This window comes from Hypomesus nipponensis, chromosome 11 (assembly GCF_054491055.1).
Source record: "Hypomesus nipponensis isolate SF chromosome 11, ASM5449105v1, whole genome shotgun sequence".
In the NCBI taxonomy this organism is placed as follows: Eukaryota; Metazoa; Chordata; class Actinopteri; order Osmeriformes; family Osmeridae; genus Hypomesus; species Hypomesus nipponensis.
Window position 1 is genome coordinate 14,781,917 of NC_140371.1, and position 14,790 is coordinate 14,796,706.

The 14,790-nt window shown below is 41.8% G+C and overlaps 1 protein-coding gene across 1 annotated transcript; it reads left to right on the forward strand.

Annotated features, from left to right (window-relative positions):
• Positions 1 to 10,486: 10,486 nt before the first annotated feature.
• On the forward strand, positions 10,487 to 14,520 carry fas (Fas cell surface death receptor). The gene is made up of 9 exons (XM_084708785.1): positions 10,487 to 10,887; positions 11,440 to 11,575; positions 11,689 to 11,823; positions 11,964 to 12,081; positions 12,246 to 12,340; positions 12,421 to 12,519; positions 12,720 to 12,757; positions 12,899 to 12,917; positions 13,305 to 14,520. The coding sequence occupies exons 1-9, from the start codon at positions 10,843 to 10,845 to the stop codon at positions 13,622 to 13,624; spliced, it is 1,005 nt and encodes a 334-aa protein (XP_084564911.1). The 5' UTR covers positions 10,487 to 10,842; the 3' UTR covers positions 13,625 to 14,520.
• Positions 14,521 to 14,790: the final 270 nt, after the last annotated feature.

Genomic DNA, 14,790 nt, shown 5'->3' on the forward strand with positions numbered 1-14,790 from the left:
GCACCAGAGGATGAGAAAAATGTTGTATAGCAGGTTGATATTGCAGCTGCAAGAAAGTCTGTGTGCTCGCAGCAACTTCCTGCTTAAAGGTCAGAGTTGCAAATACTGGGTGTGACCTGAGGTAGCTGGGAACTGCTGGAAATGTCTGAACAACAGTGACTGGAATAGTGACATACAAGACAGCCTGCAAAGAGAAAAAATACTTCAAATGTGCTCTTTTTTTTGCCATCCAAAACAGAAAGTTGTTGATTATCAGAGGAGTGAGACCAAGCCTGGGTAATGATTTCCCATGTTGAGATTACCAGCACCTTAAAATAGCATTTTGTATCTACAACTAGTTGATGTAATACCAAACCCTCATAATGAAGTTGCTGAAGATTTCTTTTGCCATCCAGGCCCACTCCCATCAGAGTAGAGGGAAATGAAATAACTGTAGATGATTGAGTCTTGGCCTTGGAGACAGTGGCCCTGGGTCTAAGAAGCCTGCTTCGCATACACACTTCGGTGCCTCCCCAAATGAAAGAGTAACAGGATTAGCTGCCGTGTCACTGTGATAACAGGCAGAGGCAGGTCCATGGCAAAAGCAAGACCCCGGGTCCTCCGACTATAAAATAAAAATATGAATAAGAGTAAAAAAAAAAAAAAAGAGTTTCTACCCCAGTAGCAGTCAGTCCTCTAATCCTCCCTCTGCTCTATTAAGACTCCCTGCCCCAAGCCACCCACCCCCCCTCCCAGTCTCCTCATGTTGATAGAGACATCAAAGACATCCAGCACAGCAGCGAAGGAGACAGGCTACAGTCACTGGGGCCTTACTGTAATTGGCTAGGCTGAGAAGGAGAGAGTGAGCAAGAGAGTCCCTGGTATGTTAGATTAATAATGAATGTGCAGTACTGTGCTGGCTTGACAGACAACAGAGAGATGCCTCAGCCCTCTATGGGCAAATAATACTGAAGTGATTGAGCACCCCGGAAGACAGAGCTCAATCTGGAAACCCACATGTTGTTTTTAATTAGGTCTACATGGCAGAGATCTATGTAGATGAATGGAATCCATCAATCCATAATTTGTCACAGTATAGCCAAGCTAACTGCTCCAGCATGCCGTTTTGAAGGCTATTTCCATCTCCCTGTATCATTGTGAACTACAGTAAGCTATTCCTGTGCTAGCACTGGTGCACGAAAGAAACAACACAAATACAGATTTAAACACAGTATTATGTACAAATGGGGGGTCAATTTGGCCTACAAAGTGGAGATAAGCCCAAACTGGCAACCCCTTTTCCATCCATCTGCTGATAGCATTTGCAGAGCCTGGCTCAGCTCAGCAGGACCTGGCAACCCCTCCCCCAGTCCCTCGCTCTGGCTGAATGCACAGCTGTGTTGCGTTTGGATTAGGCCAAGAATAAAACAGGAAGTAGAAATTAAACAAAAGCGTTTAAAAAAAAAACACGGGCTCTGTAAATGACCAAAGACTCAGCAGCACGACTCTGACAGCCTGTGGAAAAAAAGCACACACATACAACTTGCATGATCATGTTGCAAATAGTCACATATGCACACCACTACACACACTTCATCCAGCCAACTCAGAAAGTCATTGCATTACTGTGCTACTTATTCATGTATTCTACCACCAACTGACACATACACACACAAGCATTCCCTTGCCCACACTCACACATGGTCAGTTCACATGCAAAGTGCCTTTCTGTTTTTCTTCCCGGTGTAGTTTATTGTAGTAGCTGATGAAGGCCATAGCAGACTATCAGATGCTCAGAATAACAAATCTGTGTTACGTCTGGTGAGAATCACTGTCATGTATATGAGTGTTTGTTCTAGAGCCTATAACTTCAATAATAATATACCTGTTTTGGATATTGATTTCATTATGGCTATGGCTATAGTAGTTCTATTTCATTCTTCGGAGTCAACTTTGGAGTTGTTAGGCTCTCAAATCTCTAGTTACAGCAATTGAGGGAATTATACAAATCACAACTATTGCTGTCATTTCTGTTTCACGCCCTTACATGAAATGAAGTAGGAAGTAGAGAAAAATAGGAAGTACAGATTGTGTTGAATATCAAGGAAAGGGTAATGTATTGTAGCTTACAGAATAGTGCCATAAAGTTGCCATAGAGCTGAGATTTCATTTCTGACACTGAAATTACTGTTTACCAATATCCAGTAAAAATGTTGTCTGTGGTTAATGAAGCCTTACTGTCAAAGTACTAGTCACTTTATGACTCAAGTATAGTAAAAATGTGTAAAAGGCATATGGAAACAATTATGGCTGTCACACATACACACACACACACGCACAAACACACACACACCCTTCATCAGGGACAGGAACTTGCATTGTGTTCAGTTTGGCTGTCTCTGGTAGGAGTCAGGTCTCTGCTGAGTTGTGGCCTGGTGTCCTCCAGCTGAGCCTCGGCATTTATCAGCCTCTACTGTGACAGGACATGCTTTCTACCTGTCTTCCACCGTGACATCTTAGAACAGGCATAATCCTCCCCCCAAGCTCTCTCTCTCTCTCGCTCTCCTCTTTATCTAGTGTCTCTAATCCTCACTGATAACTGATAGTTACCCACACTCTGTAGCCTCAACCCTCAAACCGAGATCAGCCAAGCTAGGCAGCCAGCCAGCCAGTCAGTCAGTCAACCAATCAGTCAGCCAGCCAGGGAGTCTGGCAGCCAGGGCATTTTAAAGGGCCTGTGATTTGACAGAATCCCGTGGGGTGAAAGGGGGATTAGGATTAGCAGCTGTTTCCCCTCAAACACTGGAGACGATATGCCATGCCTATGCCACACTGATGGCAAATTAATAGATGAATAGAACATGTGTGAGTCGTCTCAGATAATATACCAAAGCCCTCCGCTTCATAAGCAGCGAGGAAGGTGTCCTTTCCTTGAACCCAGCTGTGTGAATCTCCTGTCACACACGCAGTAAGGCAGAGGAGAGGAGAATCCATATTGAGACCGTGAGAAAAGGTTTAAAACATCAACTCTCTAATCTGGGAGCACAAAGCCAGCCACCAGATTATGCTGCTGGCACTTCTTCTCCCCAAGTTACTCTGCTGCAGATCCGGTTCAGATGACCAACAGTAACACGCTGAGAGACAGGACCTTCCAACCCCAAACAATCTAATGACGGGAACCTGATGCTGCCTGTCAACAAATGCATGCACGCATACACACAAACACACTTACATTTAGTGTAGGTCATTCGTCAGAGTCCAAGCTTTGATCTGATCAGCATCTCATCCGTCAGACTCGGACAACACAAGGACTCTGTTAACTATTTTTAATTGATGACAATTTTTAATAAAAAATACATGTAAAGTCAACATTATTGCATAGAATTGTCTGCTTTGTCAAATAGCAATTCATGTGCAAAGAATAGCTTGGCAAACTATGACGGGAATTGGCCTTTCTCTATGTTCAATCTACTTCTTGGTTAATGATAGTGGGGAGGTTGAATAGCAGGATGGCTGGATAATGAACTCCAGCATGTGCCGGTCTGATCTGACATATGAACTTCTGGATCTCGTTCCTCTTGACCCAGGCCATGAGCCAGACTGAGCAGTTCCAGTGGGCCAATTGATTAGCGACCTGAGACAGTGTAAGTCAGCTGATTCTAACCCTCCAGTTAGTGACCTTTGATAGACAAAACAAGCCCTGTTACCTGCATTAGAGAGCTGAGCCAGACTAAATGAGTTAAGGCAGATCACTCACTCAGACATGGGACTGGCAGGGCTTTGGTAACTGTCTTCACCTGAGGAAGGGGCAGCGCACAATCGGCATATTGTGCACCTACTAGTCATCTCACACAAATAGGAAACCTCAGCCAGACAAAATGAGTTTAAAGAAAAATGAAATGATAGTGTTTACTTAGAAATGACACGGCATGAAAGTGATTGCCTAATGATTTGAATCACTCTCATGGGTTTATTTGTGATAAAGTGACACACTTTACTGGCTACAGTAACATGTGGTTTGAGATGCTGGAAACTGTCAGAACTGAGTAGAACAGTGTTTGAGACAGGTTATTTCAGTTCACTACGTCAGACTACTTTAGTCAAGAGATCATCTCTACTTTAAACCAATGCCTGCATGTTTACCGTAACTGTTTTCATGAATTATTCAAAACCATTATCATTGACCTATACTGTAGGTTGACCTTTTCCAAAGACGAAGAGAGAGAAGGAAAGGGTATGGTCAGAGTACGAGATGACATGAGAGGAAGGAAAAGGAAAGAAAAAAATAGATAAAAAGAAGAGAGATTTGGACAGCAGTTCACCACAAAACACTAGAGACCAGTGAATGATGAGTCAGACTGTAGTGGGACACTTCAAAGAGATTAACTAAAAAGAAAGAGGAAAATGTGTGTGTGTGAGAGAGAGAGGCTTAGAAAGAAAGAAAGAAAGAAAGAAAGAAAGAAAGAAAGAAAGAAAGAAAGAAAGAAAGAAAGAATTGAAGAAAGAAAGAAAGAAAGAAAGAAATGAAGAAAGAAAGAAAGAAAGAAAGAAAGAAAGGAAGGAAGAAAGAAAGATGGAAAGAAAAGCAAGAGTTGGCTTGGGTTGTCATCTCTAAGGACAGTTGGTACCATCCTTATTCTGCAAAGATGGAAAAGATACTGTAAGCAAGACCAGAATAGAGCAAAGCCTGACCATGAACTAGGTACGGCAACATTCACCCCTTCTTCAGAGCAGACAAACGCTTCTCACGCTTCATAACTACAGTACCTAACCGTACTTGTTGAATGGAAAACATACACACCCTTTCTGCTAGTTGCTGGTGCTGGTAAGAGCACACCCTGACATTTCCTGTGCCTCCAACATGACTAACATTGATGTGTGCATGTTTGTGTGTGAGTGCGAGTGTGTGTGTGTGTGTGTGTGTGTGTGTGTGTGTGTGTGTTTGTGTGTGTGCATGTGTCTTTATATTTGTGTGATTGTGGGTTTGACTGTGTGTGTATATTATATGCATTATGTGCAGTGAAATCTCTACACTGCTGCATATCAATATGCTGTCAACCATTAGCATGCACATGGTAATTAGACAGTGCACTACAGTTACCATTTATTTCTAACAAGCTATCTATTTCACCAGTGATAAAATCCATTGTAACAAGACAGGCATGGGTGTCATTTTGATTATTTTGTGAGCGTATATGTTTGCATTTATGGCCATACTTGGGTTAGGGTCAGTATGAACTCCTGATTCACGTTATTATATTAACCATCATAGAGGGCTGAATCAGATATATATGAACACTGAGGTTTTCTATCTTCTGACTTCCTCTCTGATTTCGGAGAGAGCAGCCTGAACGCTCACTTCCACCACAAATAAGTGAGATTCATCACTTCCTTCCTATGGAGTATGAATAGTGCTCAAGAACACATGGTGTAAACCCAGAGCTAAAGAGCTATCTCCACCCATCTGTGTGTTTGTGTGTGTGTGTGTGTACGTACGTGCGTGAGTTTGTGTGCATATTTCAGCATTTGATTGTCTGTGTGAACAATGCTCCCATATATGCTTGGTACGGGTGAGACAGGGGGAACTCTACTGTATGTGGAAAAGGACCTCGAGAAGCTGTGCTCTCGACCTCTAGTGCCATCTGCCAGTGACAGGGCAGAAATGCAAATCAGCTACAGGGCCAAAACATACGAGACTAGAACCATCTCTCTCCATTAGAGCAGCCTACACAACTAAAATAGGTCAGACAGACCAGCAGCCAGCTGTGTGTCTGTGTGTGAGGGAGTGTGTGTGTGCGTGTGCCTGAGTGTGTATGTGCATACATGCGTGTTCCTGGGCCTCTGTGTTTATGTGTGTACGTGTGTGTGTGTGTGATTATAAGAAGGCACACGTTCACGGTCCCTTTGTGTGGGGCGGCCATACGTGTGTGTGTGGGGGATGGGAATTGGATTGGGCTGGATGCAAGCCCTTCAATATCCATGCTGTCTGTTTGTAAAGCAATACCCAGTGCTATCTGATGGAGGACAAAGCCCTGAAGCAGCCATAATCTGGCCCTCTTCAGGGAGTTTTTGAGTCACAGAACACAATGCATATGGCCGCACACTGTATGAGACAAAGAAGGCGACGCTGTCAAACGGCAAGTACGGTACAGCCTCTTATCTGCGACTGCAACGAGACCACATCCTCAGCATGACGGATGAGGAACGTGTTACGCTCCTGAAAACCCAACACCCAGGAGGGTGATGCAACGTCGAGGCAACACGGGCGTAATGCAGACAGACGCATCCTCTCTCATATCGGTGCGACGCTTCTGAATTATGAATGAGGCCTCGTGCACCTCCTCGTCGCAAGCGCTTTCTTCAACCCCAGAATGCACATCTGTTTTCATTAAGCATCACACTTAAATCCACCGCCGTCTTGCCCAAGTTTTTGTCGCAGCAAAAACGGAGCGATTGAGGCACCGCAGTTTTGCGATGCTCAATCTTTCATTGATGACTGCACCGTGTTCACCTTATCCTTCATTTTACCCTTCTTCTCACTTTTCTCGTTTCTCTTTCTTTCAACAGGAGGTAAATGTAGTGTTGGATGGACAACACTTCTAGTTGACTGTGGATAGAGCCCATCCACTCACGATAGCCCTCTATGGGAGAAGGGCTACATACATTTGCACTGTTTCCCATGTGTGTGTGCATGTGTGTGTGACTGCATGTTCTTGCACATGCATGTGTTTACCATTTGAGCATGCGTTTATGGTATATTTCTGTGTGTGCATCACGTGCAGGGCGTCAGATGAGAAGGTTATGTGAGATGAAAAGGTTAATACTTTCCAGGCTCGTGGGTGGGTGGTAAGAGGTGATAGGTTTTTGTGTGTGAAAGGTAAAAAGAAAGGAGAGCAAGAGAGAATGAAAACTGAAAAAGAGAACTGAAAGTTTTGTGGGAAAGGTTTAATGGAGCAATCGACACCGGCTTCGAACAAAATAACTCCGGTACAAATATATTAATGTGAGAACTTTAGACTGTAAGTCATATAGAGTTTTGGGGGATATTTGCAAATACACAGATGTTTATCCAAAAGTATCAAAACATGAAAACTTAGCACAGTTGCACTGTACAGATAGTGTAGTGGACGTAGAGAGAGGGAAAGATTTATAAACAGTGACAGAAAGAGACAGAGCGAGAGAGAGATAGAGAGAAGCAAAAGTGCAAGGGAGAGAAAGTACAACGACAGGTAAGATACAGCAGGAGGACAGGCTGAGGACAAGGAAAGGATTTTTTGGGAGGAGGTTGAGTAAGCCTTGGCCTTGCTGCCTGGCATAGTGGCTAAGTCTTTTCTGTCTGTCTCTGCTCTGTGCTCATTAAGTCCCTAACCGGATTTCTCCAATACCACCACTCTCAATAAACCCATCTCTATGGGATATTCAGCTGGGATTATTCCTGGCTTTCTCCGTACTGAAGCAAACCCTTGGCACACTCTGAAACAAGCCATACAATCCACACTCCTCTCCATTGTCTTCCCCACCAGACGCCGGCTGACTGAATGTTCCCCACCAAATCCCCCGTCATTGCACAGACGCACTCACCCATAGATACACTCAGCTTTAATTAGCCAGACCACTGGAAGCATTGCGGCCGAGTGTCTCTGTTCAGACATACAGTACTGTCTATCGACAGCTTTGAGGAAATCTGTCTGTACATTTTGTTTGTCTGAATATAAGTGAGTTTGTGTGGTGGGAAGTTGGAGAACAATTTGATCTGAAGTTCTGACATGATGCCTTATCTCTAACAAAGTGACTAAGTGACTGTGTGAGAGAATGTGTGATTTTCTCTGTGAGTTTAACAAAGTTTATGTTCCCTAAATTTACCAATATTGCAGTGCTGCTCTGAATTCATCATCATAAACAGTGAGGGCATTTTGTTTGAAGGCAGGACAGCAAGCATGTATTCTTGTTCCCTAAGACTCAAGTCACTTCTCAGCCTGTTTTAACAGCTGAGAGAGCTCAGAAAAACAACATTGGCAATATGCAACTTCAAAAAGTAGGTGAGTTAGGCAGATTCCATAGATCACAGATTTTCTGCTGGACGCACTCAGAGGTTAAACTTGCACAGCTGAAGATAAAAAGTTTAAATTCACAAAATATACAGTTTAAATACACATCATTGATAGACCTCGATTACTCCATTGATTTGACAACAGTACTGGATGTCCCGTTTGTCTTATTTTGACCCCCAATGACTCATCTCTCACAACCAATCAACCAAGTCATGCACAGTACCAAACCCTTTAGTGCAGGGCAACATATTTGACCAACATCTCTCCTCCTCGAAGTGGTACTGCTACCCCGTTCTCTATCTCTTTGGATCTTTCGCTCTTCATCTGCTCACGCTCTCAGGGGAGTCTTTGCTTCTCTGTATCTACCAGCAGCTGCCTACACACAACAACAGAGAGAGCTGTTTTCATGCTGCAGCATCCAGCTCCTCTACCTTCTTCTGCACAGGACCTGGGGCCATGTTGGTGGGTGGCACATTTTGGCCGTGGATGAGAAGAGGTTCCCCAAAGCTGATGCTGAAACCCATGAAGTCCACAAGTGCATTCATTCTATTGTAGCAATACCATTTCAAGCTGTGCTTCAAGAGCACAGTTACATGTCTGGTAGTAGTTATGGTAGTCATACCTTGGTTCAACATGAACTTTTTAACAGTATGCATTGTCTTCATAAGAACAAAGATATGATACAAATATGAATCTGTTTACTGCAAACTAAAACTCTAGAACTAGTATACTCGTACAGTGTTCAGACATTGCCCTTGATGCAGATGTGTAGAAAGGGGAAAGACAAACAAAAACATACAAAATGGCAGCAAATTTACATTTTAATGGTCTTTTATGAATTGTAATATAACAAGAATACAGTCAAATAAAAGAAATGTTTCATCTTGGTTCCTGATCGGCCCAGATTCTCTTTCAATTCATTGTTATTTTTAAGCAATATTCAAATCTGGTCAAAATGTCCCCCCCAATATATTGATATAAAAATATAAAAATGTATATAAGTGACAGAAAACCACCCACGCTGTCCGAAACTATCATTCAAAAAAAAAAGTCCCCCCAAATATTGACTCCATGGCTACGGCCTTGTCCTAAGTCTTCCCAGTGACCTACATTATGTAGAACACCAAGCACACAATTGCAGTGTTCAACTGAGGGTTTTAGCATGAAACTAAGTGGTGTGGGCTGATTTGTTACAAACCGTACAGAAACATTTTCATACAGCTGAGTCATTGATAATTGAACATGTTAGTGTATGTAACTAGATAGTTGAGGTTGTCTGTTGTACCTGTACTGTATGTCAATTTTACTTTGCCCTAGTGGGCCATAAGAGCAGACATCCGCACAAAGCCGGCACTTCTAAGAATTGCTGAAACTACAAAGGGCTGAAATTTGATACACTTGGAAAAACAACCAAATCCCACAGGAGCGCTCCTTCAAGGAAGTTCTGATTCTCCAGCCAAAAATACTTTTTCTCTAAAGAGAAAAAATTAACAAGAGGTCTTTCGTACAAATGCTATAAAATCCTTTTTGACTCCAGTTGGTTGAGATCAAACAAACATGAGACATTATGTAAAAAAAAAAAAAAAAGACAAAGAATGAAGATAAAACATTTTGTTTGTAGTTTTCAAAAAGTACCAAGAAGAAAGGGGTCACACAGAGAATTCACTGCAACATAAATGATTGTTATAGCTGAGTTTCCTGCTGTACAAACCTCCTCCCCCTCCCCGGCCACCCAGTTTAACATGGCTTCACAGGTTCAAAGATCGCATGAACGATGGCACACATTCGTAGTTTCACTTGAAAGAATAACATTACATGAATGAATGAAAGGAGTCTTCGTGATAGGTGCCTTTGGTTGAGGTGGATTACACCTGGGGTCTCAGTCATGCTTGCTCAGAGCTCAACACATTCCCACAAGGTGCCTGGATTGCAAAAACAGGTGGAGAGCAAAGAAAAAGATAGGAAGGGGGTGGCATCTGAGAGTAGAAACAAAAGTATTAGCTATGTGATACTGGGATGACAGAGTGAGAAAGTGAGGTGTGGTCTTCTCCACCCAAACCCAGATCAATCTAAATCCAATGTGGTGTCTATTCATACCATGCCATGTAGAACCAAATGGCTAACTCCATTTGGTTTAACATACAGTACAATGGTTACGGTGACTCGTCAGTAATGCACTATATTACCTATGTCATTTACTTTAATATCTCTCAACCCAGCAAAAGTATATGAGAGACATTGCAGCTTGCTATTGTATATTTAATACAAGAGATAAATCAATTGCAAAGGTATGTTTTGTCTGTTTGCCAGATAAACTACCCCAGGCCCAGACTCATTGTGAGAGTTACCACCCCATCTAGTGGGGGGAAAATATTTTATAAAAATAGTTAAAATATGTAATTCCCTTCAAAGCTGGTTTCCCTACTGCGATCAGAACAGCATCAGTCAACAACCTGGGCTCAATATTCCATGCGTATAATGAGAGAGAAAGTCTCGGCAACAGCTTGACAAAATATACATTGTTTGATAGGGTTTGTCATTAGAGACTGACCTAAATATCACTTCTGTGAGGCACAGTACATTTCCCAGATGGGAAGGGTAACATGCAAGACGTATTTTAAAAAGCAACCTATGAACAGGTGGCACCAGCTTTTGAAATCTAGCCATTGCAGGCATATGTCTAACTGTTCAGTGTTTCTGTCATACGAGTTTTTATCTCGTCTTCCGTCACTTTGGAATAGAAGGAAACTTCCTGCTGCGACCATGCGAGGCTGCTTGATAGGCTACTGCGATCAGGAAGGCTGAAAGCTAAATGAAGGCGATGTTCGCGAAAATGGTTACTTTACTTTTATTTATGGTGAGTCGGCTGCATGTTTATGATGTTTGTGGAAACTTAATCGTGTGTTTATGATATTCATTTTGAATTCTATTTTGGTATAGCCTAATTCAGATAATTAGTTTCACTTTCAGTGAAGACTATACAAAGTTCGCTTATCGTTCATTGATATTATGTTATTATATTAAATGTATACATGTGTTAGGCATTGCTAACGCTACTTGCTTAAACATTAACCTATCTTAAATGTCATATAAAGACATGTTTATATGTTGACTCGCTGTAACTGTTGGGCCTATTATTTGATATCCTTACGGAACCCTTCCCTTCGTAGCCTAGTCTAACCCATCAGGTAATTGTTTTAATTTTTGAAAATATCGAATAAAAAATCGAATCCATAAATCACCCATTGAATTGACCTGCAGTTCGTGAACATGTATAGGCTAGCCAACGTCTTATTACCATTATGGTACAACACCACTACAAAAAAGTTTAGAAGTACCCAAACTAATGCCTACTATCTCTTCCAGGCCTATTTATTTTTGCTAACTTGGTGAATCTGTTACCTTCCAGTGTGTGGCTCTGTCAGTTACACTCAAGGCCGAAGAAAGTTCCCAACGCAACCTCAGCTTGTTGCGCTTCAAGAGACAAGATTGTCCAGATGGTACATATAAACATGATGGGGTGACGTGTTGTCTTTGTGCTCCTGGTAGGTTTCTAATGTTTCTTCGTGGTTGAAATAACTATTTCAGTATAATATGTCACCATACTGTATGGCCTGTATCAAGAGAAGTCTGTTGTTGTCTGTACTCTGGTGTCTAGGTCAACGACTACAGAAGCACTGCACTCTTAAACCAGACGATCGGATTTGTGACTTCTGCACAACTGAGGTGACCTACAATAGTGAGCCCACTTTCTTGGACTCCTGTGAACCATGCAAGTCCTGTGACCCAAAAGGTATACATACACAATACACTTACCTCTGGAACTGGACAAAAGTATATAGTTTGTTTTTTTGTTTTTGTAAATAAAACACTAACTTAAGTGTGAGGTATTGGCCCCTAATACTTATTTTTTTATTTGGATGTCCTCTAAAGCTAACCTTGAGGTGGAGGACAAATGCACTATCCGCAAGAACACAGTGTGTCGCTGCCAGAAGGGCTACTACTGTGACAGGGCGAAGGAGGACTGTACAGCCTGCCACCCTTGCAAAACGTAGGTTTAGTTCCTCACAGAGTAGGCAGGTCTGGACAGCAGACATCTTGGTATAGCTCACTTCAGATCCTTGCAGTCTACTGTATGTGCTGCAGTGTATACTGTATCCTTGATGGGGTGAGAGGCATTTGGAATTTTGAAATTATTTGTTGTCTTTCCTTTAGGTGTGGGGAGAATGTTGTCAAGGTTCCCTGTACAGCCACAAACAACACAATATGCCATGAAGGCCAAAAGGATTATGATTCTGAAAACAATTATGGTACGGAGAAAAATCATCAAGTATTTTATCTTTGTGGTTAAATTTGACTCTATGCTTGATTTGTTCTTGCTGTTTTGCAGGTAGAAGGATGGTGGTGCCTGTCATGTCTATCCTTGTTATTATCCTTATTGCAGCTGGTTCGGGGTTTTTTTGTTGGCGAAAAAAGATAGCATGTTTTGGTAAGCATGTTTTTCATTGCGGCACCAGCTGTACCTAATGTTACCATATAGATCTGCAATAGGCTGTTCTTACATTTGCTCCTAACAAGGGAAGCATGTTTGAAGAGTTATTAATAAAAATGTATTTCAGTAAAAATGTTTATTCATTTAAATGTTAGGATTCAATTTTAAAAGGTGAATATTTATTTTATCTATTAAAGCTCCAAAGGTTAAACTGACTGACAGTGGAACAGGACAGGTAGGCAACCCTTTAGTGTTATTTGTTACTCTATAGACTCTTATAAGATTCTCTGTGACCCTCACCGTGAGTTGTCTGTACCAACAACCCCAAATACTGCTTTGCTACGTTTATTTATTTGATTTTTTTTGTCATTTCCAGAAAATACCACTACTGAAAGGTAAGATGTGGCAGATGACTTTCCATTCAGCAGTAAAAATTATTAATGTCATTTTACAGATGGAAACAACCACAACCCAAGATGACCGATGAGTCCATTTTAAGATCTTAATTTATCATTCCTGTGCTGTACCTAGGGGGTTGTGTAAAATGAATGAGGCCGCAAGTAAATTTGTTTTATGTGTTTGTAGAGAATGTTCATGGTAGAGAGATCAATCTAATTCTGAAAAGAAATATAGTTTTAGTGTCATAATGGAGGTGAAGACAAATTATGATTCCAATCCCCTGTCTGGGAGAGACAGTTTACTTAAACCTTTTCAGAGTGTTTAATCCCCCCTCCCCAAAACAAGTGTCTTAAACCTGCTACTCTCTTGTCCCATCGAATAAGGTGTCATCCTCACGCCGCACATCCCAGACATAACCACAGTAGTGGGATGGAAGAATATGAGGGATGTGGCCATGCGCTGTGGGATGAGTACCACTGAAATAGAGTCTCATCAGCTAAACTCACCAGACAGTAATGAGTGGTGCCAGGGTCTTCTGAATGCCTGGGTGGAGAAGGAAGGTTCCCAAGCAGCCGAAAAACTGGTTCTGAACCTCCGGCAGATGAAGAAGAAGGACACAGCAGAGAGAGTGGAGTCAGTACTTGGGGCCAGGGATGAAAATGGGCACAACAGACATTGTAAAGAACAGGTTGAAGATGCTTGACCTAGTTCCATCTGAAAACATGGACTAGGGTTCTCTCAAATATATATGATCTGTGCGGAGATGTTCTTGGAGCAGGATTGACCCCAGCCTGTGTGATGCAAAGACAATGTTTATGTATGTTAAATGGACAATGAGGCAATTTTAGGGTGATTTAAATGGAGATGCAGCTTGTATGGCTTATAGCATGGTAAAGACTGCATAATTTTTGTCTGATGACCATTTCCACAATTAAGTGTCAATGGCCCTCTTTTTTATAATGTCTGGCCCATACCCTTTGAGAGATGATCTCAATAGTTGGCCTGATGATCAAACGCTGTGTTTCTGTAAATATAGTTTTGAACGATTGGGCACATGTTAGTGTTGTATGATATGTTTGTCTTCCAGAAGTGTCAAATGTAAGCTTCTCTCACAGTTGAGTTATGACAGGTTTACAGGCCATTGAGTCACAATTTTACTATTGTTTTTCACACTCCACACACATCATAGTGTACATAGTGTCAGAAATAGTCATCTTTCCAGGCATGCAACTGTCACATGGCTCTTCTTTCATTGGCTCCCTTGCATAGATCTTGCATGCTTATGTGTCAGTACGTGCATATTTTCATCATGAAAGTGGCCCTGCTTAGGCAAACTAATGACATGCTCAGATAACATAAGGATCTTCCTATTTACCTAAGCCTGGTCCTTGCCTTAACTTTTCTGACACAGCTTTTAGTAGTTAGTTTTGTATATCTTACTGTGACTCCATAGTCTTAGTCTGAGTATATACTGAAATGAAGTGTGGGATAAACACACACACAATATTTTATACATTGTGCCGCACCCTGTACACACTGTAAAATGTTTGTGTCTCATGGGGAAAATGTTGAAATGACATAAACATTATCCAGATTGTTGCCAAGTGTCTACAGCCTTGACTTTCCAGGGGGAGGCTCATTGGAGAGTTCAGGACTTTCCCTGGTAAAGTCAGTTTGCAGCACTATCTGATGATGCAAGCTCTCATTGTGCATCTAAAGAAGTGCTTTGTGCAAAACAAATCTTTCAAACTTTCCATTCCTATTCTTCTCAGACACACCCAACTTCAACAATATGTATGCACACACATACACAAGAAAATTACAAAAGCATGACTCATGGCTGATTGTCAATGTAAGATGAGGCCTTTG